Below are 22,778 nucleotides of genomic sequence, written 5' to 3' on the forward strand. Positions count from 1 at the left end.
TGCTACTGAGACATGTGACCATGACCAACCACCGGGCAAGTGATTTGTTTAATCGTAAATCAGCGACCAAGCAATCCGCTCCTGCTACTGTCAACGTTTTGGACGGTCCGTCCAGTTCACCTTCCGACTAAGAAATGTAACTGAATTCACCAGAAACACTCTTTTATAGCCGAAAGTTGCTACGAAATAGGCCACGCCTTTCTGTTCAGTTTTCCAATTCTCTAATATTCTTTAGACAAATTATTCCACAATTCGCATTTGATTTTTGTATCCAGCGAATAAACACCGATGGTGCTCTCACATACGCAACGGTTTTAACCCGTATCTTATTGCGGTTTGTAACATCAAGTGATTTCGTTTGCTCGCTGTTGCGTGTTGCATCATGTTGCAACTTGGCAGCTGGGAGACGACGAAGTTCTGTTCATGCTGATTGATTGAATCGACTTCATATTAGTTCTGCATAGTCGAACTAACTGCTTTTGTGAATGCGTTCTAACAGGGCAGTTCATTATTCAAAGTCGGTTATGCTGATCGCAACCTTTGTGCTGCCCCAACAGTGGGGAGGATTAGGTAAATAAATAAAGTAAATTTTTCGACCGCGACAGAATTTGATTGCTAGGATTCAATTACTTGATTATTTGCCTTGAGGAAGGCATTTGGTGTTATAAATCTGTAAAAGCTGTTTTCTCATTCAGTAAATAAGACAGCCGCGACAGATTGTGTTTTCTTGGATTCAGCACAGAATGTGCTGTTGCCAAGGTAAAGCAAAACTTCATTGCGGACAGAAGGCCGAAGCCCTTAACTGGCAAATCGCGACGTGCTACCTCGCTGCTGCTGTGTACTGTGATTTGTGTACTGGCGCAACCCGCTACTGCTACTACCGCAAATCGCTACGCTGTAGCTCACTAGTTATACTATTCTGTCGACCTTTTTAGGGAAAGGCAGAGAACGACCAACCAGAGGACGTAATTTTCGTTTCAACTAGGCTTGACAATTATCAATAGTACAATAGTTCGCGCAATCAATCAACAATTTTCTACATTTGGGTGGATGCGTGTATAATTTTCCAATCAATTGCTGCAAAAATGAAAGCAATCGGTTGAAAACAAACCGATTTATAAGCATTTAAAATGGGACAATTTTCGTCCCCTTTTCGTTAATAGTTTTCCTATTTACATCCCAATGTGGTAGGCTAAAGAAAAACGTAGTTCTACGTCAAAAATGGGTAAACTGACAGATGACATGTCGTTTCTGTAATTCTGAAGTAGAAACCTCGGAACACTTACTATGCCAATGCAGCGCATTGATTCAGCGAAGACTGCGTATTCTTGGAAAAGGTGTCCTTACGCCTAACGAGATATGGGGTGCTGAACTAACAAAGGTAAGGAACTTCATCAAAGAAGCCATACCTTCTTGGGGTGAAATGCAAAGTCTGGGGACGGCTATCACTGATACCCATACTGATGGAACGAACTGACAGTGCATATAAAGTAACGCGGAGTACACCACAATATATTTAACTAATGGTAGCAGTGGTCATAGGCTCCTACAAGGGAAATAAATCATCACGAAGTCCCACATGCTTCTAGGCTCCGCGGACGACATTGATGTAATTGGTGTTAACCGCAGAGCTGTTGAGGAGGCCATTACGGTTCTCAAAAAGGAAGCTGCGAGAATTGGAAAACAAAGTACATGGTGGTTGGCAGAGAGCGTGGTAGTTCTGTGGGTGTTGGTGTTGTGGTGGAGATGGATGGGGATACTCTGGAAGTGGTTTGTTTATCTTGGTACTCTCGTGAAATGTGACAACGAAGCGAGCCGCAAGGTGGAGAGGCGGATTGCGGCGGCGAATAGGGCTTATTACGGATTGCGTAGCCAGCTTAGGTCTCGTAGCCTACAAATCCGTACGAAATTTGCGCTCTATAAAACTCTGATCCTCTCGGTGGTGCTCTACGGACATGAATTGTGGACGTGGGAAGAGGCCGATCGACGAGCGCTTGGGGTCTTCGAGCGTAGAATCCTGCGATCAATACTCAGAGGCAAATACGAAAATGGGGTGTGGCGCAGGGGCATGAGTCACGAGCTGTACGAAGTATACAAACACGCTGATATTGTCATGCTTATGAAACACGGCAGGTTACAGTGGGAATCCACGTTTTTAAGATTACTGTTGTTTTCCTAAATTTGTCGGATTATTTAAAAAAAGTTAGGGTAAATTGATAATGAAAAACTTACTTTCCAGGAGCAGAGGCAGGGTAAACAATCGAAGAGCAATAAGTTTCCAAAAAATTTTTTTGGCTGAATAAACGTTTTTATAACTAATCTTATCCAGTATACGGCTGAACATAGGTCGAATAGTATATTTCTTTGTGTTTAATGAGCTTTTAATCAGTTGATTTTGAAGAACTAAATCAGCTCCTTTCTATTTTCGGCTTCCTAAATAGCCGAACAAGGGCTTGATAAGAAATAGCTCAGCCATTTGAACAACTGTTATACATTTTGTGTGTATTTTTTATCGTTTATTTTCATAATATTGTTAGTGAAAATTACCTTTTTAATGTCCAATTGCTTTACTGCCAGTCTTGAATCTCGAACTCGTGCTCATGAGGGTGCTTGTAGAACGCGTTGCCGATTCGTCTATTTTGACATGCATGATGCATACGTATCGTTTTAACCCGTACACCTATTTCGAGTTTATTTCATAAACAATTTTACATTGGCTGTATATAAACTAAATTGTAGCTGAACAAGCGCCTCAGCATTTTTCATGTGAAGTATTTCACAAGTTATTTTGAACCTTAATTTTTTGCTTGTTTTGCAGATAAATCAACCTGAGCGTTGTAGCAATCCGTTTGACCTGTATGCAGACTTTATTCAGCTATTTTTAAATTATTAGCTGTTTTATTCAGCCCAAATGTTTGTTGGGTTGGTAAAATTCATTGATGTTGGTTTCACTTGTTTGTTTACGCGGTTATTTTTACACGTATTTCGGATTTTAAGCGTGTAGAACCACGGATTTCAAAGAAAAATCCGTTTTTACGAGTTTTTCATGGTTTTCCGTTTTTAAATCGTTTATTAACAGTGTCGAGTGACTTTTTAGATTCCAACTATCGAATACACATTCACCAATTTGACAAGATCAGTAGTGTCTATCCTTTTCGGTTTTGCTAAGTACAAAGTGTTCCGCAGCCCACTTTATGAGACATCAAGAAATGTCAGATACAAGTTTTGCAATACGAGGCAATTACGTCCTGAACGTCTGATTTGTTCTATGTCTCAGTCTTCATTTCCAGAAAGGGTGAAAATCCGCCCTCCCAGAGGTAATTAGGAAAAAATTCAATCATCTCCTGGATGAGCATTTCGTCCCCCTTTGCCGACCAGTTTACTCAAAAACAAACTGTCGAGTTACAAACAAGTATTTAGACCTGAAATGTTAAATGCTATACACTAAAGTCGCTTTTTACGCGAGGGATACGTGCCGCGAAAAAAAAACGCGTATATTCCGGAATCCGCGTAAAAAAGACCGCGTAAATTCCGGAATCCGCGTAAAAAACCGCTTGAAAAGCGACCTTAGTGTACTAACTGTACCTAGAAAGATGCTTCAAAAGTTTAGCACGATCGAGCTTCATTAGCCTATGCTAATATAAAAACATTACATGTCTTGTCAAACAAAATCCCTCAATATAGTTGATATCAAAAATATACGTAATAAAAGAAACAAAACACACCTCTAAGGATCCACATATTAATTATACATTAACAGTAAATGAACAAATTAAAATACACGCACCATCCCTTTGTAAAATAAACATTTTCCTCGCGTGCCACTCATCCGACGATCTTTCATTTCAAATGTGCGCAAAGATCATGTTCAGTCACGTTGTCTGCTATATCAAGAAAGTAATTCGTTTAACGGCCATATCCGGACAGATGCAAATACAACTGCCGGCTTCCAGATCCTGCCACCAGAGTAAACAGTTCGCTAAAATTTGAATTTAGTCGCTTGAAAACATTTCATACGTTTTGGATTATTTTGCACCGGAAACCAAAGTCAGTTGACAGCCAGTTGCATGATTTCGCCCGGCGGCGAAAACGACGACGAAGCAAAATAAAGTAAAAGAGAAAGAAAAATAGCATCAATGAAACCGGGCTGCCATTCTATTTTAGAAACAAATAATATTTTCTTCACTCATTTAACGAAACATATCATTCTAATTAGCTTTTAACGCACTTACTAAATTGAAAACTTGTTAGTTTTCACAAGTCTATTCTCTGTTTAATATTTAGTTGAGCATGAAACTTATTTTAGATTATTTTACTTTTCTCCTGCATTGCAGGTAGCCAGCCCTGCCACAGCCGATACCAACTGTACCATACTAACACAAAAGCGAAGCCGGGCGAAAATGAAACGCTTACAATCGCACACAGCAAAACGAGTGTAGAAGAAAAAGAAAACATTAAACGGATTTTTCTTTGCTGCCTGCTTCGAACAGGAAAAAGTGATATTCTTTGATTTTTACACAAAAAACGTGAATTTGTTTTGTTTTAAGTTTACAAACTTACTGCGAGTGTGAAGTTTGCAGTCGGGTGTGTAGGTGAAAAGTGGTTTTGTTAATATTATTGCGTATTTATTGGAATCGCGAAGAAAATACTTTCGGTCGGTGGTTGTTTTCGTTCCTTTGGTTTGGTGCGTCGCGATTTTCTTCCTTCGACGGTTGAACTGTTTGTTCTGCCTGCTCGGAAATAAGAAGAATTCCTTCAGAGATCAAGCTGGATTTGCATGAATTTCGAAGGTAAGCGTTTGATTATGACTTTCGAAACGGGGGAATTCTAATTCAAAATAGACTATTGTTTGTAGCTCGATGGATATTCTTACCGAGAGCAGTGGTGTCGATTCTTCACCTGATATGAATTCAAGCGTCGAATTGCCGTCGCCGGAGAGACGCTCGGTGATGCCCAGAAAATTGACGTTTTGTGCATCACCGGATGGGGAAAATCCGATGGGTGATTACCGGCGAGGCGCATTGAACGTAAGTCCTCGCAAGCAACCATCACTTTCACCTCCTTACCGGAAAGTCAGAGCCCTCCGACTGTTCGATTCACCGGCTACTCCGAAGACGATTATTCAGAAGTCTACTAGTAAAATTCTAAAATCACTTGCCAACGGTTGTGCCAAAGATGGGTTGGAAGTTCCTGCGGTTGATGCTAAAGTTTCGTCAATCTGCGAAAAGCCACGGGCAGTACCACTGCATCGTAACTGTGAGAATGTTAGGCCGTCCGCTAACGTGAACCCATTCACCCCTCCGGGTATGTTCATGCGAACCAAAAAGCGAACACGTTCTGGTCAAGATGGAAACGACAATCTACTGAATTCCAGTTTTCCAGCAAGCTTTCCTTGCAACAAAATCAATCAGATGCAGCAGCCATCGTTACGGCACAGTATTGGGTTCTTCCAAATGCAACCCAAGTACGACAATGAATCTCTGAAAACCTCTAGCTTACTGGAAGATGATCTGAGTGAGGTGCGTCAAGCTCCGAAGCGCCTAGCGCTGCAGGATTCCAACATCTCCCGGTACGAAAAAGAGTTTGTTGAAATGTCGCTTTTGGGAGTCGGTGAATTCGGACTAGTCTATCAGTGTATAAACCGGTTGGATGGCTGTGTGTATGCGATTAAGAGAAGTATTAAACCGGTGGCAGGAAGTTCCTTTGAAAAGACAGCTCTGAATGAGGTCTACGCGCATGCCGTCCTCGGGAAGCACGACAACGTCGTCCGATATTATTCCGCTTGGGCGGAAAATAATCACATGCTGATTCAGAACGAGTTCTGCAACGGGGGCAGTCTGCAGACTCTGCTTCAGGAACGCACGTTAAAGGAATCGGAACTGCGAATGTTGTTGCTGCACATTGCGGAAGGTTTGAAGTATATTCATTCGAACGATCTCGTTCACATGGATCTGAAGGCTGGAAACATTTTCCTCACCAAAGTGCCAATTCGGCCGGTATCCTGCTCCGGAACGACAGCCCATCAAGCGGATTGTGCCGATGATGGTTTCGAAGATGTATACGATGACTTGGAAAATGAGTTTCTGATTACGTACAAGATTGGTGATCTCGGTCACGTTACCTCAGTTAATGATCCACAGGTCGAGGAAGGAGATTGTCGCTATCTGCCGAACGAGATCCTGCAGGAGGACTTCACTAATCTACCGAAGGCGGACATTTTCTCGTTGGGCATTACGCTGTATGAAGCTGCTGGCGGGGGTCCACTGCCAAAGAATGGTCCAATATGGCACCAGCTGAGAAGTGGAAATTTCGCCGACCTGCCCGGAATTAGTCGAGAGCTCAACGAGCTGATCAAGTTGATGATGCACCCAGATCCGGAGAAGCGACCAAGTTCGTCGACGGTTTTCAATCACTCGTAAGTTTCAGTCATGCTAACAACACATTTCAAATCGCCCCAACTCAGTTTTTTTATTTTGTAGTGTTTTATCGCCGGTTGATTCCAAAACGAAGGCACAACTGTGCTTAGAGTTGAATATGGAGCGACAGAAGAATGAAGTGCTGATGCGAAAGTTGAAGGAGCAAAGTAAAATGCTGAAGTCGTACGAGCAAGCACAGACGCCAAGTAAGTGCCCTATAGTATTCTAGTTATTAGGCCGTCCATCAGACAGATCTCGAAAAACAATTTCGATGAGACACTCTACGAGAGTGTACATCATTTTAGGACCTCAACACTTAGTTAACTAACAAAAAACTAATTTTTCTCACATTTATTCTCCAGTTACTCGCAAGTGCCGAACCAGCAACACCCGGGAGTTAACAGTGTCGGACCGCAAGCTACGTTCCTATTCGCGTAAGAAGCGTTCTACCAATCTAATCACAACGCGACGTGGCATTCGGGACAACAGCAAGGGCAAGGATTACTAGGAGGAAACTCCCGCGCACTTCCGTATACTAATAAAGTGAAAACAGCACCCAGGTAAAGAAACAAAAAAGTTCATCCATTTTTGTTGCTTTGTGAAGCAACCGATATGCCGAAACAGCTCGCAGCTTAGAGCAATCGTATTGAAATCGTTACAACAGAAGAATTGAAACCAATTCAAACAGAGACAACAACTAAGAGAGAAAAGCGAACAATCGTTTTAGATACACAAATTGGTTTTTTTCAGTGCCTATTTGCACTCTTTACTGAAACACTTTTTTACTCATTCACACGTTTTATACTTTTTTTTGCTTATTTTTCGACGTCTTTTAATTGCTAAATTTATTCCGCTTATCAATTTTTAAATTCAAAATTTCTTTTAAACAATATGTTAGCTAGCGAGCAGTTGCACACTATCTGCTTATATTTTAGTTAAATGAGGAAGTGTTTCCAAGTTGAATATACGTTTGGAGAAGAAGAAAGTTGAACTGGTATTAGCATATTTTTAAGTGTTTGATTTGTTAAGTGAAACAGAAATACAAAGGAAGTAAACCCAAAAAAAAACAAATAAGCTGTGACTTGTTGTTGGAGTGTGCCTTTCAAAAAAAAAAAAATGACAACCGATTGTTATAGATAACTCAAATCAGATCAGCCCTCGGTACAAACTAGGTATGATATTAAAGATCTAATCGATAAACTGTTACGACAGAATCCAAGTGAATAAAATGACCGAATCAGGTTCCATCGAAGGAAGGAAAAAAACAAAGCAGGAAGATAAATTTAACGAGGATAAAAAGTCCAAATAAGAAGATAGAGAGAGAAAGAGGAAACTTGTGATTTTACTACGTAAGAACAAGAAAAAAAAAAACAAACATAGGAATAAAATGCTACAAAGGCTACAAAAGGATTTATTTTCTGTCCGCGCATCTATTATAAATGCATTCTGCAAGCACATTCACTTACTTCTGAAAAGTGATTAGAATTCTTCCATTCCTAACACTCCACGCTACCATATGGATGTAGCTTATACAAAAACTAAGGAAATAGACTGTCGTAGAGCCAACCCTGTATCCACTCTTGAACACAGTTTTTTTCGTATGCCATAGAAGCCAATAGTTAGCTTCCACTGTGCGGGTGTCACACCATTCACTGCTAGTTGTTAAGTTATATTTTCATCCAAAAAGTTTTATTTTGATAAGTGATTTTCCTAGAACTGTAACGCATCATTGTAGAACCTCTCGCAAAGGAAAGAAAATTCACAATAAAGAGATATTAATAAATTTCACTAACCGCTTGTGTTTCGATTCAGCATAATTTCTCCAGAAACTCATCGATCGGAATAAAAACCCCAACAGAATCTTCCCCGGCAAGTGGCGACTTATCGCTGGGGCAATATTCGGGGAACAAAATCGTACCGTAAAAATCCAGCGATTTGGGATCGATTCGTTCTCCAACGGTGGCCAGCAGCTGACTGAATGCTGTTAGATCAACTGAATCGAATGCACCCCTTGTAAGGTAAGTCAACGCCGTCCGAATGTCCTCGCAGCTTGGGTTTGCTAGAGTGCGATGGTTGAGGAATAGTTTTACCACCTCCTCGAACGTTAGGAAGTAAGCACCCTGCAGTTCAATTTCCTTCATCAGGTTATCTTCCTGCAGGTTTAGAGTAGAGAATTATAAGTTTAGTTGAATGAAACAAAAATAAATAACAGATAGCAGAAAATTTTCTAATGATTTGCAGTGGCAGAAATTGCCAGCTGATGAGTTTAGTCATATACAGAAAATAGTTCACCTCAAATTGGGTCATATAGAATCCAATACTTCTCATATAGTTCGGAACGTCTCGTCTGTCCATCGCGTCTCGTATCTAGAAATAGAAAATATATGAAATAAAGCTAATAGAAAAAAAAGCTAATAGAGAAAAATAAAATGAAGCTCAACATGAAATTTTAGGTTTGTATCTAATACAAGACATGTAAGGAACCTTTGAACGAAAATAAAGGTTGGGAAAATTCTTTACTTAAATACACCGAACTTTATTCTTTAATTGAGCGGAAATTGCTGGTGAAAGGCCACTAGCCTCCAAACTGAAAGCGGTAATCGCTTTAGGAAACAATTGTCGCCTAATGAGGTGATTCTCACAATTGACACTTGATGCCAACAGTCACAGCGTGACTGATGTAATATGAAGCTCTCTTTTTACAGTTATTCTGGTGTGAATAACTAGAATAGCCGTTAATTGCTGATCTGATTTTTAACCTTTCAGTGGGCTGTGGTAAAAAAATGCTATCAAATGTTATTGTTTATTTCTGATCATTGATCATAGCTCATAATTATTAAGCTGAAAAAAAAGAAAACTTTTGGTGGTAATATAATTGCCACAGCCTTATAAAAAGTAAAACAAATTACGGCAATTCACGTTGGTTACCGAACTTAGATGTGTGTCCTCGTCATTTGTCAAATTAAATTGCTTTCTGAGTAAAATAACCTAACTAGGTGAATTAAAGTTACGCAAAATGCGTTTAGCTTGCAATATTCAAACATTATTAAATTTTAAGCTTTTATATTATTTAAATAAGGTTTGATTCCGCGATAATCTGGACACGTTCAAAACATAAACTAAGAAATATTTCAGCCGAGTGAGAAATATTTCTAACAATCAGAACTAGATGTATGTTTGATTTTAACAATCTCTAAGCAATTTCGTACAACTGGAATAAAAATTTTGTCCTGAACGTCTAACCACAGAGTTTAACTATCGGAAGAGAACCAAGAAGTGACGAAAATGCCTAGGGTGTGGCTTGTACTATAAGCAGATAGATAATAGATGCCGAAAAGAAACTTGAACCTCTTTATTCTCTAGGTGGTTTAAAAACTAGTAATGTCGCCAGTATTCATCTGAGAAAAAAACAAAGCAGTTATAAGCAAAATTCGATGGGGAAACACGTACTAGTAAACACTATCGTGACTATTTGACGAAGTTCTTATGATATGGAACTATGAAAATTACATGCTGGAAGATGATCCGAAATGCAACATCTACAGAAGATTGAGCATCTCCTCTTAACCTTAGTTTATGACCTTAGTCTCTTCCATTTTTGACGAATTTTCTTAGCTTTGGGCATTAAAACTAATAAAAAGTTAAATTTCAAAAGGACTTATCATTTTTCTCGATTTTTTTTCGATTCCGTTTACTTGTTGTCTCTTCATTCTAGATGGGAGATTATAGATCTCCACTATTATTCAATGAAGCAAAATCACCATGTTATGTGGTTCACTTTCCGTAATTATTATAAGAGAAAAAAAATATTCTAGCGTTAAATAGACCATTTTAGGAACTGACAGGTGTCACGGATCCTGCTGACATTGATGTTGCTTTTACTTGCGTTATGTCAGCGGTTCCGGGCTTTCTGTCAAAATTTCATTCATGAATTGAGTTCAGAAACGTCTCGTAAAATGGTCTTCTGGTAGTGATGAACTTTATCTTCGCCTACATATTGGTTATGTAAAGTAGTTACTAAAACGCAATAAATTATGTTGCGGAAATATGACTATCAAATTGATTAATCAAAAAGTTTACCTATTTTAGTTTTCTGCTATTTTTCGCCACTACATTCATTGAAAACAAAAATGGTAGTGACGGGTCCCCCTCTAAATTTTGGCATGTGTCAAGTGTTGCAGTTATCGAACGGCATTCGATAACTGCAATGTAAACATGATGCAGTTAGCGAACGACGACTGTATTTTTTTTTTAACATCCATTCAAATTTTACTAGTCGTGTTTTAATTCAGGCGACTATGTGTGAAGTATTTTTTGTCAACAAATCTGAATAGATGATCGCACGAAATATGTAAACTTCACTTTTTGACAGGTAGAGGCGCCTATGTTTACGCTTTGTAATTAATTCATGAATAGATGAATATCCACTCCCATAATTTTTATTACGACAGATCGTAGAGTTCCTATACCGAATCAAGAATACGCCTCCGCATATGTTGGTTTTGGGTTGCTTCTGTCCAGTCGGCCCTTACACCCGCTGCGCAGTCATCTTTGTCCTTAGTACACATCCAACGCATGCGGGATCTCTATTGAAATCGTCGGTCTCCTCCAGGCCTCGACGTTCACGATTCATGTTCGTAGAGCGTCAATAGCATGATCAGCGTTCGAAGAGGGCCAATGTCGTGCTGTCTTCGTAATCTGTAACAAACCTTGTTCGCTGCCGCAATCTGTCTCTTTATTTTGCTCGTTATCACACATAAGGAGTGTACCAAAATAAACAAACTCATCAACCATTTGGAAAGACCACCGCAGCACCACCAGCCAGCTAAAATATGCTACTTTTCGTCAGTTTTTTATGGTGTTATGATCAAGCATATTCTGCCACAACTCGTTGCGTTTGACTGAATCGTACGCCGTCTAGAAGTCTATAAATGGATGAGTTGTGTTCTCGAAAATTGTCGAGGATCTGTCTCAAGGTGAACTCCTGGACCACACTGGTATTCAACAACAAATACCATACCCTCAGAGTAACCTGGTGGATTGCACTTTACAGAGGTTTGCTCTCGACTTCAAAAAGTTCCGCCGCTAAGCCGTTCTTCCCAATGGCTTTGTGGTTCTTCCGCTCTCTGAAAGTTTTTTCACCTCTTCCTGGGTTGACAGATCCATAACTTGTCCATTTTCCCTTCGACGACTCTCCTACCTTCCTCACCGTTCAACACCACTTCGATGGTTTGCTTTGAACGCCTGTCTACTTTGGAATTATCGGTGCTTAAGTTCCCCTCTCTGCCGTTGGGTGATTTTTTAAGAACTTGGTTTTTCTTAAAAACCTTTTTTCTTTTTTAAAAATATCGTATAAAATTTACAAGACTGTATGAGATCTTTATTTGAGCCGATAAATTGTTTTATGTCATTTACTTTTCAAAGATAATTTTATTCAAATGTTGGTCACGGCTACGTTTTAAATGGTCCATACGAAAAGGCCAATCTTGGATCACTTTTTCGAGCATTTCGGCTGGTATCTCGCGAATAACGCGTGTAATGTTGTCTTCCAAGGCTGGAATTGTTGTTGGCTTATCCGCATAGACAAGAGACTTTACGTAGCCCCACAAAAAATAATCTAGCGGTGTTGAATCGCATGATCTAGGCGGCCAATTCACCGGTCCGTTTCGTGAAATGAATTGCTTACCGAACTCATTCCGCAATATGTCCATTGATTCGCGCGATGTGTGGCACGTTGCTCCGTCTTGCTGAAACCACATGTCAACAAGACCCACCTCTTCCATTTCCGGTAAAAAAAAATCAGAAATCATCGCTCGATAGCGAGCGCCATTGACCGTAACGTTGCAATTTTGATCATCTTTGAAGAAGTACGGACCAATGATGCCTCCAGCGTGTAAACCGCACCAAACCGTGCATATTTCTGGGTGCATTGGCGATTCTTGTATTGCCTCTGGTTGTTCTTCGATCCAAATGCGACAATTTTGCTTATTAACATACCCATTTAACCAGAAATGAGCTTTGTCACTAAACACAATTTTTCGGTAAAAAAGTGGATTTTCGGCAAGTTGTTCTAAGGCCCATTCACCAAAAATTCGACGCTGCGGCGAGTCGTTTGGCTTCAATTCTTGTACGAGCTGTATTTTGTAAGGCTTTACACCAAGATCCTTTCGTAAAATCATCCATGTAGTCGAATAACACAAGCCCAATTGCTGCGAACGGCGTCAAATTGACATTTCACGGTCTTCCTCTACACTGGCTGATACGACAGCAATATTTTTTTCTGTACGCACTCTATGTATGCGTGTTGGGGGGTTTATGTCCAACAGAATAAAACTGGTTTGAAATTTCGTCACAATAGCTTTAATAGCTTGCTCAGTTGATCGATTATGACGACCATATAATGGTCGTAATGCGCGAAAAACATTTTTCACAGAAGACGAATTTTGGTAATAAAATTCGATTATTTGTAAGCGTTGTTCAGGCCTAAGTCTGTTCATGATGAAATGGCAAACCAAACTGAGTACATTAGACTTTGACAGCTGTCAGAATTCCCGCGTGAACTGTCAAATCTGAATACACGAAAAACCAAATGGCAAAAAAATCACCCTTTACATGGCAGGAACTGGCACGGTCCGGTTCGTAATTCCATTAGTTACTCTTTAGAATCTCTGCGAGGAGTGTAGGATCGTGCCCAAGCAACCAGAAGTTCGAATTTCACTTAACAAACGAACTTAGAAGTCCACATAAGTTTCAGATTTGGTTCCGTGGAACTTTCTTGCTGAACAACAGGACACATTACTTACAAACCGAATTTCATTCTAAATAAAGAACCGTCAACACCTGAAGGCAATTTAAAAGTTCAATAGAAGCTGCTTGGTTTTCTCCATTGGAACCTTGGAGTTCACATAAAGTTCACACGTGAACCTCAAAGCCGCCGAAAATAAAAGTTCGGTTAGCATTTTATCCGTTCTTTTAATCAGCACGAAAGTTCAGGAGAAGTCTATGTCGTACTATATTTCTACTTTAAAGTTCATGTTTAGTTCTAGCTGATGCTTTACTCGGTTCTGCCGAAAGTTTGCTTCAGGATTAGTGATAAAAAATTAGTTTTTTAAAAAACAATAAAGAAAAGTGTATTTTTTTATCTAGATAAATGGCAAAAGGAAAACAAAGCTATAATTCCAATAGGTAATATTAGGGTGCTTAAATGCTTTCTTTATCTAAACACTTTCTTTTGTTACCTTACAGAAACCAATTATGAATTCAGATACCCACAAATGTGCAAATCAAAAATAAAAATAAACCGGATGTAAGCAGTGGTATGAATCTAGACTTCAAAGAGGGAGGACTCAAGTTCGAAGCTTGTGTAGTAAGTTGCAAAAAAAAAAATTATAAAATTTTATAATAAATGAAGCCAGACAGTCATTCCGCGTCGAACACTCGACAGAAACGGACGTGCAAAGTGGTCGTTCTATTACAATCCGGTCCGTGTGTACGAATAGCCAAACAAAAGAGTGTATTATTCGCGCTAAAGGCCAACTAGATTGTGAGTTGTGTCGATACGTTCTGTACCCGGCTCACAACTTTGGCTGTATTGGTGCAAAATACCAGCTGCAGTTTTGATCTGTGCACCGTGAATAGATCTTTTTAATCCAAGCCCATCAGTTGACAGTCGAGTCCGTGTCGCTGTGCTGAGTGATCTCACACCCGGCTCACTGCTGGTGGCTGTATTGGTGCTGCTGTACTGGTGCTGCTGGCTGCTTTGGGTGCAGCTTCGAACGATCGGACAACCACTGCTGGAAGGAAGAAGTAAAGAGGTACGTGTTCTTGTCGGCGCTAGTGCGCTAGTGCGCTACATTTAGCGCAATGGATATAGATCCCTCGCCTCCCGTGCCATCATCCCCGAACCCCCCTGACCCTGACCCTTCTGTTACCCCCTCCCCTGTCCATTCTCCAGTCCCCCCTCGCCCCAGGCTTTACCCGGACGGATCTCAACAGGGCAGCTATACTGTTTATTTTCGTCCAAAGGCAGGAGTGAATTCAAAGCGTTTAAACATACTGCAAATTGCTAAAGACCTGACGAAGGGGTACAAGGCCGTGACCGGAATTTCCAAGGTCCGACCTAACAAGCTCCGTGTCGTGGTCAGTGATCTGGCACAGGCCAATGCTATCGCTTGCTCTGAGCTCTTCACACGCGAGTATCGCGTCTACATACCCGCACGAGACGTGGAGATCGACGGTGTCATAACCGATTCGAGTCTGTCTGTCGAGTGTATCCTAAAAAGCGCAACCGGTTGCTTCAAAAATACCGAAACACAGACGAAGATTTTGGATTGTAAGCAATTGCGGTCCATGTCTCTCGTCGGCGGTAAAAAAGTTTACACTCTGTCAGACTCGTTTCGCGTTACGTTTGCCGGATCTGCACTCCCTAGCCACGTCTCGATCGACCGGGTTCGTCTGCCTGTGCGATTGTATGTACCCCGTGTTATGAATTGCACCAATTGCAAGCAGTTAGGCCACACAGCCGCCTACTGCTGCAATAAGGCACGATGTAGCAAGTGTGGGGAGACTCATGCGGAAGATTCTTGCAGTGTTAATGCTGAAAAATGTATTCACTGTGGGGAAAACCAGCATGAGCTCTCCACATGCCCGGTGTACATGCAGCGCAGAGATAAAATCAAGCGGTCACTTAAGGAGCGTTCAAAGCGTTCTTACGCTGAGATGCTGAAGAAGACCGTGACCACTTCTACCATAACATCGAACCCCTTTGATCTGTTGCCCTCTGATGAAACCGATTCTGACGATTCATCAGCGGGAACATCTTATGCCAATCCTGGGGAGTCTAGGAAGAGGAAAAATGTTTCTTCTCCTAAACTTCCCCGTAAAGGTCCTAAGATTTCCCAAAGTGTAATGAAAAGTACGAACAAACCAAACAGTGCTGCGGAAAAACCGAAGCAAACTCCTCCTGGGCTTGCAAATTTAAAGTCCCAGAAGGAGTTCCCAGCACTGCCAGGAACATCTAAAACCCCAGTTGTTCCTTTTGCACATCCAGTTGATGAAACAAACTCTGGATTAGTGAAATTTTCTGACATTGTGGACTGGATTTTTGAAAATTTCAATGTACCCGATCCAATTAAAATTTTTCTTACAGCATTCCTCCCAACAGTTAGATCATTTTTGAAGCAGTTGACTGCCCAATGGCCCCTCCTTGCAGCGATTGTATCCTTCGATGCCTAATTCAACTGCGTATATGAAGGATTCTATCTCTGTCTTACAGTGGAATTGTAGAAGTATTTCACCAAAAATTGATTCGTTTAAAGTTTTGATAAATAAAAACAAATGCGATGCATTTTCCCTTTGTGAAACTTGGCTTACTTCAAATGTTGATCTCAACTTCCATGATTTTAATATTATTCGCCTTGATCGAGACACCCCATATGGAGGAGTACTTTTAGGGATTAAAAAGTGCTATTCTTTCTATCGTATTAACCTCCCCTCGATTCCAGGCATCGAAGTTGTCGCATGTCAAATGACAATACAAGGTAAAGAGCTTTGTATTGCCTCAATATATATTCCTCCCAGAGCACAGGTTGGGCAACGGCTGCTCTTTGATTTAATAGAACTTCTTCCCTCGCCACGTTTGATTTTGGGAGACTTCAACTCTCATGGCGTGGCTTGGGGTTCCCCATACAATGATAACCGCTCCTCTTTAATCTATAACCTTTGCGATGACTTCGACATGACTATTTTAAACAACGGTGAAATGACACGTATCCCGAAACCTCCAGCGCGCCCAAGCGCTTTGGATCTATCCTTATGTTCGACGTCGCTACGGTTGGATTGCACATGGAAGGTAATCCTTGATCCTCACGGTAGCGACCATTTGCCTATTCTTATTTCAATTAATAACGGGTCAACTCGCATGCGACCAATTGACATTCCGTATGACCTCACACGGAATGTCGATTGGAAGTTATACGAGGAAATGATTTCAAAAGCGGTCGAGTCGATTCAACATCATCCACCACTTGAAGAATACAACCTCCTCGCGGGTTTGATTCTCGACGCCGCATTGCAAGCCCAAACGAAGAAATATCCCGGCGTAACGATCAAAGAACGGCCTCCCACTCCGTGGTGGGACCAAGAATGCTCCGATGTCTACACGCAAAGATCCGACGCGTATCTGACCTTCCGGAATACAGACGATGCCGACGACTTTAAACGTTATTCGGAGCTTGATACCAAGTTTAAAAGCTTGACTAAGGCAAAGAAACGCGGATATTGGCGTCGGTTCGTAAACGAGACGTCGAGGGAGACATCAATGAGCACTCTTTGGAACACAGCCCGAAGAATGCGGAATCGCGTAACGGTCAACGAAAGCGAGGAGTCTTCAAGTAGGTGGATATTTGATTTTGCCAGGAAAGTATGTCCGGACTCTGTTCCTGAGCAAAACATTGTTCGCGATGCGTCTCCGGGCCACGACGCGATTGAATCACCTTTTACGATGGCAGAATTTTCAGTTGCCCTCCTGTCCTGTAACAATAACGCGCCTGGGTTAGATAGAATCAAATTCAACTTGTTGAAGAATCTAACCGGCAATGCCAAGAGGCGCTTGTTGAACTTGTTCAATAAGTTCCTGGAGCAAAATATTGTACCGCAGGATTGGAGGCAAGTGAAGGTGATCGCCATCCAAAAACCAGGGAAACCAGCTTCTGATCACAACTCAAATAGGCCGATTGCAATGCTATCCTGTATCCGGGAATTGATGTAAAAAATGATACTCCGTCGTTTAGACCATTGGGTCGAATCAAATGGTCTACTATCAGATACTCAATTTGGCTTCCGCCGTGCCAAAGGGACGAATGATTGTCTTGCGTTGCTTTCAACAGATATTCAGCTGGCGTATGCTCGCAAAGAACAAATGGCGTCTGCGTTCTTGGACATTATGGGGGCTTTTGATTCCGTTTCTATTGACATTCTTTCGGGTAAACTTCACCGACAAGGATTTTCTACAATTTTGAAAAAATTTTTGCACAATTTGTTGTCCGAAAAGCACATGCATTTTACGCACGGCGATTTGGCAACTTTTCGCATTAGCTACATGGGTTTTCCCCAGGGCTCATGTTTAAGCCCCCTTCTTTACAACTTTTATGTAAATGACATCGACGAATGTCTGGCAAATTCATGCACGATAAGACAACTTGCAGACGACAGTGTAATCTCTGTTACAGGAGCCAAAGCTGCCGATTTGCAAGGACCATTGCAAGATACCTTGGACAATTTGTCTGCTTGGGCTTTACAGCTAGGTATCGAATTCTCTCCGGAGAAGACTGAGATAGTAGTTTTTTCTAGGAAGCATGAACCTGCTCAGCTTCAAACACAATTAATGGGTAAAACGATTTCTCAGGTTTTGGTACACAAATATCTTGGTGTCTGGTTCGACTCTAAAGGCACCTGGGGTTGTCACGTGAGGTATCTGATGAAAAAATGTCAACAAAGAGTGAATTTTCTTCGTACAATAACCGGACAATGGTGGGGAGCCCACCCAGGAGACCTTATAAGGCTTTACCAAACAACGATATTGTCTGTTATTGAATACGGGTGTTTCTGGTTCCGCTCCGCAGCAAACACACATTTGATCAAACTGGAGCGAATACAATATCGTTGTTTGCGTATCGCCTTAGGTTGCATGCAGTCGACCCATACGATGAGTTTGGAGGTCTTAGCTGGAGTACTACCATTGAAAAACCGCTTCTGGAGCCTGTCTTCTCGTATTCTTATCAAATGTGAGGTCTTGAACCGTCCCGTGATTGAAAATTTTGAAAGGTTAATCGAACTTAATTCTCAAACCCGTTTTATGACATTGTATTTCAATCACATGTCCCAAAATATTAACCCTTCTTCGAATATTCCAAATCGTGTCGACTTATCAAATACTTCTGATTCTACTGTGTTTTTCGATACATCCATGATAGAAGAAACTCGTGGAATCCCGGATTATTTACGCGTGCAGCAGATCCCCAAAATTTTTTCCAATAAATATCGAAACATCAACTGCGACAATATGTACTACACTGACGGATCACTTCTTGATGGGTCCACTGGCTTAGGTATCTTCAATAACAATTTAACCGTCTCCCATAAGCTCGATAATCCTGCTTCTGTTTACGTCGCAGAATTAGCTGCAATTCAGTACACCCTAGGGATTATCGAAAAAATGCCCACGGACCATTATTTCACCTTTACGGACAGTCTCAGTTCCATTGAGGCTCTCCGATCGATGAAAGATGTTAAGCACTCTCCGTATTTCCTGGGGAAAATACGGGAACATCTGAGTGCTTTATCCGAAAAATCTACTCAGATTACCTTAGCGTGGGTCCCTTCTCACTGCTCGATACCGGGTAATGAGAAAGCGGACTTTTTGGCTAAGGTGGGCGCAACAAACGGTGATATTTATGAAAGACCAATTGCCTTTAATGAATTTTTCGCATTTGTACGTTAGAATACGATCATCAGTTGGCAAAATTCTTGGACCAAGGGGGAACTGGGAAGGTGGTTACATTCCATAATCCCCAAGGTATCGACGAACCCGTGGTTCAAGGGGTTGGATGTAGGTCGGGATTTCATTTGCGTGATGTCCCGGCTTATGTCCAATCACTATAGATTTGACGCGCATCTCCGTCGTGTTGGGCTCGGGGAGAGTGGTATCTGTGCCTGTGGTGAAGGTTATCACGACAAAGAGCACGTTGTTTGGTCATGCCCTGTACACCGTGACGCCAGGTCTAGATTAGTAGCTTCCCTGCAGGCCGAAGGTAGGCAGCCGGCTGTTCCTGTTCGTGATGTCTTGGCGAGCCGTGACCTATCCTACATGTCCCTTATATACGTTTTCCTGAAATCCATCCACGCCCCTGTTTAGTCCTATCCCCTTCCGCCTACATCCAACCAAACGACAAGAACACGTTAAGACCCCGGATCCGGAAACAGCAACTAGACCCGCACGATACTCTCAGGCCCCGAGGGAGACAACCCAATATGCCAGTCCGTAATATCTTGGCCCAGCAGCGGAACATATTCAATATGCTGCTTACCTATGGCGATGGAAAACCATCAAACAACAAATCAGTGCTTTTAATGCAAAACATTCTAGCTTTAAGTTAGATTTAGTTTCAGCTCGTAGTCGGCAGCAAGGATAAAAAATTTGCTTTTAGTTATTAAGATACTTTAGAAAGTAAGCTACCAGATATAATTGGCGCCGTTAAACATTAAATTGTATTTGTGCCGTGTCAAATTAACTATAGATGAGGAAAAAAAAAAGCCAGACATTATTCTTCTGATCTAGATTTCTTTAGTAAAAGATTATCATAGGGTTATATCAACACAAATGATGAGTGAGGGAATCGAAAAATTGCAAATTTATTTTTATTTTTTCAAGTTTTCTTATCAAGCTGAATAGCGCTCTGTAAGCAACCTATCCGAACTTAATGTGAACTTTCTAAGTCGGTTTAGAAGCTGCTTTGCATGCTACTCGGAGTTTATTCAACGAATGCGAACCTGTAAGTACGCTTAATTACTTAAAAATTGAGCTGAATAGAATTCTATTCATGATCGTTAGATTAGCTGATTAGTCTATAAATTCTACTTTTATCCGAACTTTTGGTTACTTGGGATTCCCTGGAAAGGATCAATATTCGTTAGACCAGTTTTGTTATAAGAAGGACTTATTTTGTCAAGAGGAAGGAGTCTCATCGAAACCTCGTTCCTCCTACCAATACCGCGTCACAATCACAATTCCCTGAAGAGGCACGCAATGCTTCACACCTCTGGTCAGTTTTATTATAAGTAGTACTCATATTTTGTCGAGAGAAAGGAGTTTTATCGAAACTTCGTTCCTTCAGCCAAGAACGCGCCATAATTACAATTCCCTGAAGAGAACTATTATACGTTTGCTTAGACCAGTTTTATTTTAAGAGATTCATTTTTTGACGTGGAACTACGTCTTTGTTTCCTATACTGGTATGCATTCTGTAAAATTGGAAATGAAACTGGCAAATGTTGCGTCAAATTTCAAACGATAATAACAGCATAATCACATGATGGATAACAATAACAAATATATTGTTGGGTAGATAAAATGTTGAACAATTTTGTAATATGCTAGTTATCGTTATTTTTTCATTGCAAATCGGGAAAAATCGATTAAAAGTGACAAGGACAAATTCACGCGAACAACGAACCAATCACATGCGAGCATTCCTAGCACAGACGACATGAATAGACATCAACAATTCCTTGTGATATTCTCCGAATCAATATAAAAAAATTGACAGAGTCTCCCCGTCCCAATAGGTCAATTCATGTTTGCTTCCATGAACCTAGGCTAATTTGATGTCTCAAAGGTAAAGGTTTTTCGAAAAGTTAGAAACAATTCCTTTTCTTGAACAGATTCTAAACGTGCTGTTAGAGTGTAATAGAAACTGATGTCTTGAAAGAAAACATGCTGGTAAAAGCAACAGTACCGCAGAGTATACGTGAAGCAGAGCGCCGTTAGTTTATCGTCGTCTATCATTGCAGCGAGCACGACTTCTATTCGCGTGCAATCAAAACTGCATTGCTGCTACTGATGGTGATTGAAAGTTTATCTCATGAATATAATTACCATAAAAACCATAAATTACTCAATAATTGAACATTTTTGCAACGGTTATACCGTGACTGCGGGTAATTTCACGCAGCACATTCGCAAGCATCTAAAACACTATTTTTTAACAGTAAATTTCACTAAAATACAACTAACTTCTGTGCTTTACCATGTGCGTAGCATAATCTGTTATGATTAGACAGAAATTAGGTATGTTTTAGTAAAATTTACTGTTGAAAAACAGTTTATTAAGATGAGTGCGCGGAAAAATGTGCTGCATGGAATTACCCGCAGTGACGGTAATTATTTTTATTTATTTTTTATCTTCGGTATTTACCAGATAATCGTGACCGACATAATATCGAACGAGTAAATTCCTAGAAACACTAATTTAAAGAAGAGTGAGAGCCGGCGAGTGCTTGTGAATTTTTTGTCCATTTACTAAAATCTATTCAGAATCTTTTTTTCACATTTCATTGATACAATTTTTTTTATTTTTAACTTTAAAAATAAAGTAATATACTTATATTAGCTGTCTTCGTAATACAGTGAATGTAATTGTTGGCAAATGAAACAAACTTGTGAAGCAAACACTACAGGCACAATATCACCAAGTGTAAATGAAGTTCTTTCGAGTGCAATTAAATATGTTTCTGGAGAAATGAAGCGGAGGCTGAGAACTAAAATACGTTAATCACTGAACAAACGAACTTATTGCGTCTATAATTACAGTAATTACAGTGTTTAGTCCCACGTCACCATTTCATACAACCCTAGGGCTGTATACCTTGTAGTATTTAGGGTGAAAGTCAGCAGGCGTACTATAGAATTCAGCTTGAAGGAAGGGTATGTAGTGGAGAGCCTGAGAATAAACCCATGTTAAAGTCGTTTGACAACCAAATTGGCTGATTTTACCAAGATTCGAACCCACGACCACCCGTGGACTCAAAGCGGACTCTGTACCCTTGCGGCTACGAAGCTCCCCTCAAAGCTCTGTTACTCTATAACAATCACACTCAGAGAGAAATGAGCGTATGTTAATGTAAGGTCTCTCTCTCTCCTTTTTATGCAAGTGTTTTAGTGTTTGTTCTGTTTCTGCACAGGGATGCCACATATACAGATTTTTCTGTATTTTACAGATTTTTGAACTAAAAAAGCAATACGAAATCTGTATTACAGAATTATAGAATATTGCCGAAAATACAGATTTTACAGTTATTTTTGTTTTACCGACGAACTAAAATCAATTTCGATGATAGAATTCGATCATACGATTTTCAAATCATGTTTTGTTGTTATCGATGCAGAAGAAGTGGAATATAACTTGGACGAAGCTCGAAAACTAATGTTTCGAAATATTTGTTGGAATTTCTATGCAAAGATCGTGAAACAAATTGCAAAGAGGTGTGCTTTAACTGATCCTGTTGTAAAACCGATAGCTTTAAGTAATCTTAAATTGTTCGTGAAACTGAAAATGTTAAACGATTTGATGCGTCAACAGGCGAAATGATAAATTCATGTTTCCGTTACAGATCATTTGTGAGATTTTTCTGATAAATCCACATTCTTCGGCTTGTTTAGAACGCATACTTTAAATACATAGTTAAATCAAGTCTAAAGCCAGAAATTGCAAGGTTCCTATGCTAATGATCCAATTTTAAAAAGTAAAAGCTACGTTGCAAACCAAAGAGATATCTTCTCTTAATATTAATATTAAATTAACGAAA

General features: G+C 40.4%; 2 protein-coding genes across 3 annotated transcripts in view; one reads left to right on the forward strand and one right to left on the reverse strand.

The window, feature by feature from the left end:
• Positions 1-4,412: 4,412 nt before the first annotated feature.
• LOC129731097 (wee1-like protein kinase) lies at positions 4,413-8,208 on the forward strand. Of its 2 annotated transcripts, none has more exons than XM_055690859.1 (4): positions 4,413-4,790; positions 4,842-6,415; positions 6,480-6,622; positions 6,779-8,208. In XM_055690859.1, exons 2-4 carry the CDS (start codon positions 4,860-4,862, stop codon positions 6,922-6,924), a joined length of 1,845 nt encoding a protein of 614 aa, XP_055546834.1. In that variant the 5' UTR covers positions 4,413-4,790; positions 4,842-4,859; the 3' UTR covers positions 6,925-8,208. The 2 variants fall into 2 exon arrangements, with proteins under 2 accessions (XP_055546834.1, XP_055546833.1); XM_055690858.1 differs by having other exon boundaries at positions 4,856-6,415.
• LOC129731096 (cilia- and flagella-associated protein 251-like) overlaps positions 7,811-22,778 on the reverse strand; it is a 42,626-nt gene continuing 27,658 nt past the window's right edge. Inside the window, exons 12-14 of the mRNA XM_055690856.1 lie at positions 8,709-8,783; positions 8,210-8,569; positions 7,811-8,132 (exon numbers count right to left, since the gene is read on the reverse strand). Coding sequence (XP_055546831.1) covers positions 8,225-8,569; positions 8,709-8,783 — 420 coding nt within the window. The 3' untranslated portion in view covers positions 7,811-8,132; positions 8,210-8,224. The remainder of the gene's footprint in view (positions 8,133-8,209; positions 8,570-8,708; positions 8,784-22,778) is intronic.

The sequence above is a fragment of the Wyeomyia smithii genome, chromosome 3 (assembly GCF_029784165.1).
Source record: "Wyeomyia smithii strain HCP4-BCI-WySm-NY-G18 chromosome 3, ASM2978416v1, whole genome shotgun sequence".
Taxonomy (NCBI): domain Eukaryota; kingdom Metazoa; phylum Arthropoda; class Insecta; order Diptera; family Culicidae; genus Wyeomyia; species Wyeomyia smithii.

Coding starts and splice junctions, on each gene's coding strand:
- LOC129731097 (XM_055690859.1), top strand. CDS start 4,860: ATGGATATTCTTACCGAGAGCAGTGGTGTCGATTCTTCACCTGATATG. Junction 6,416..6,479: donor TCGACGGTTTTCAATCACTC/GTAAGTTTCAGT, acceptor TTTATTTTGTAG/TGTTTTATCGCCGGTTGATT. Junction 6,623..6,778: donor CGAGCAAGCACAGACGCCAA/GTAAGTGCCCTA, acceptor TTTATTCTCCAG/TTACTCGCAAGTGCCGAACC.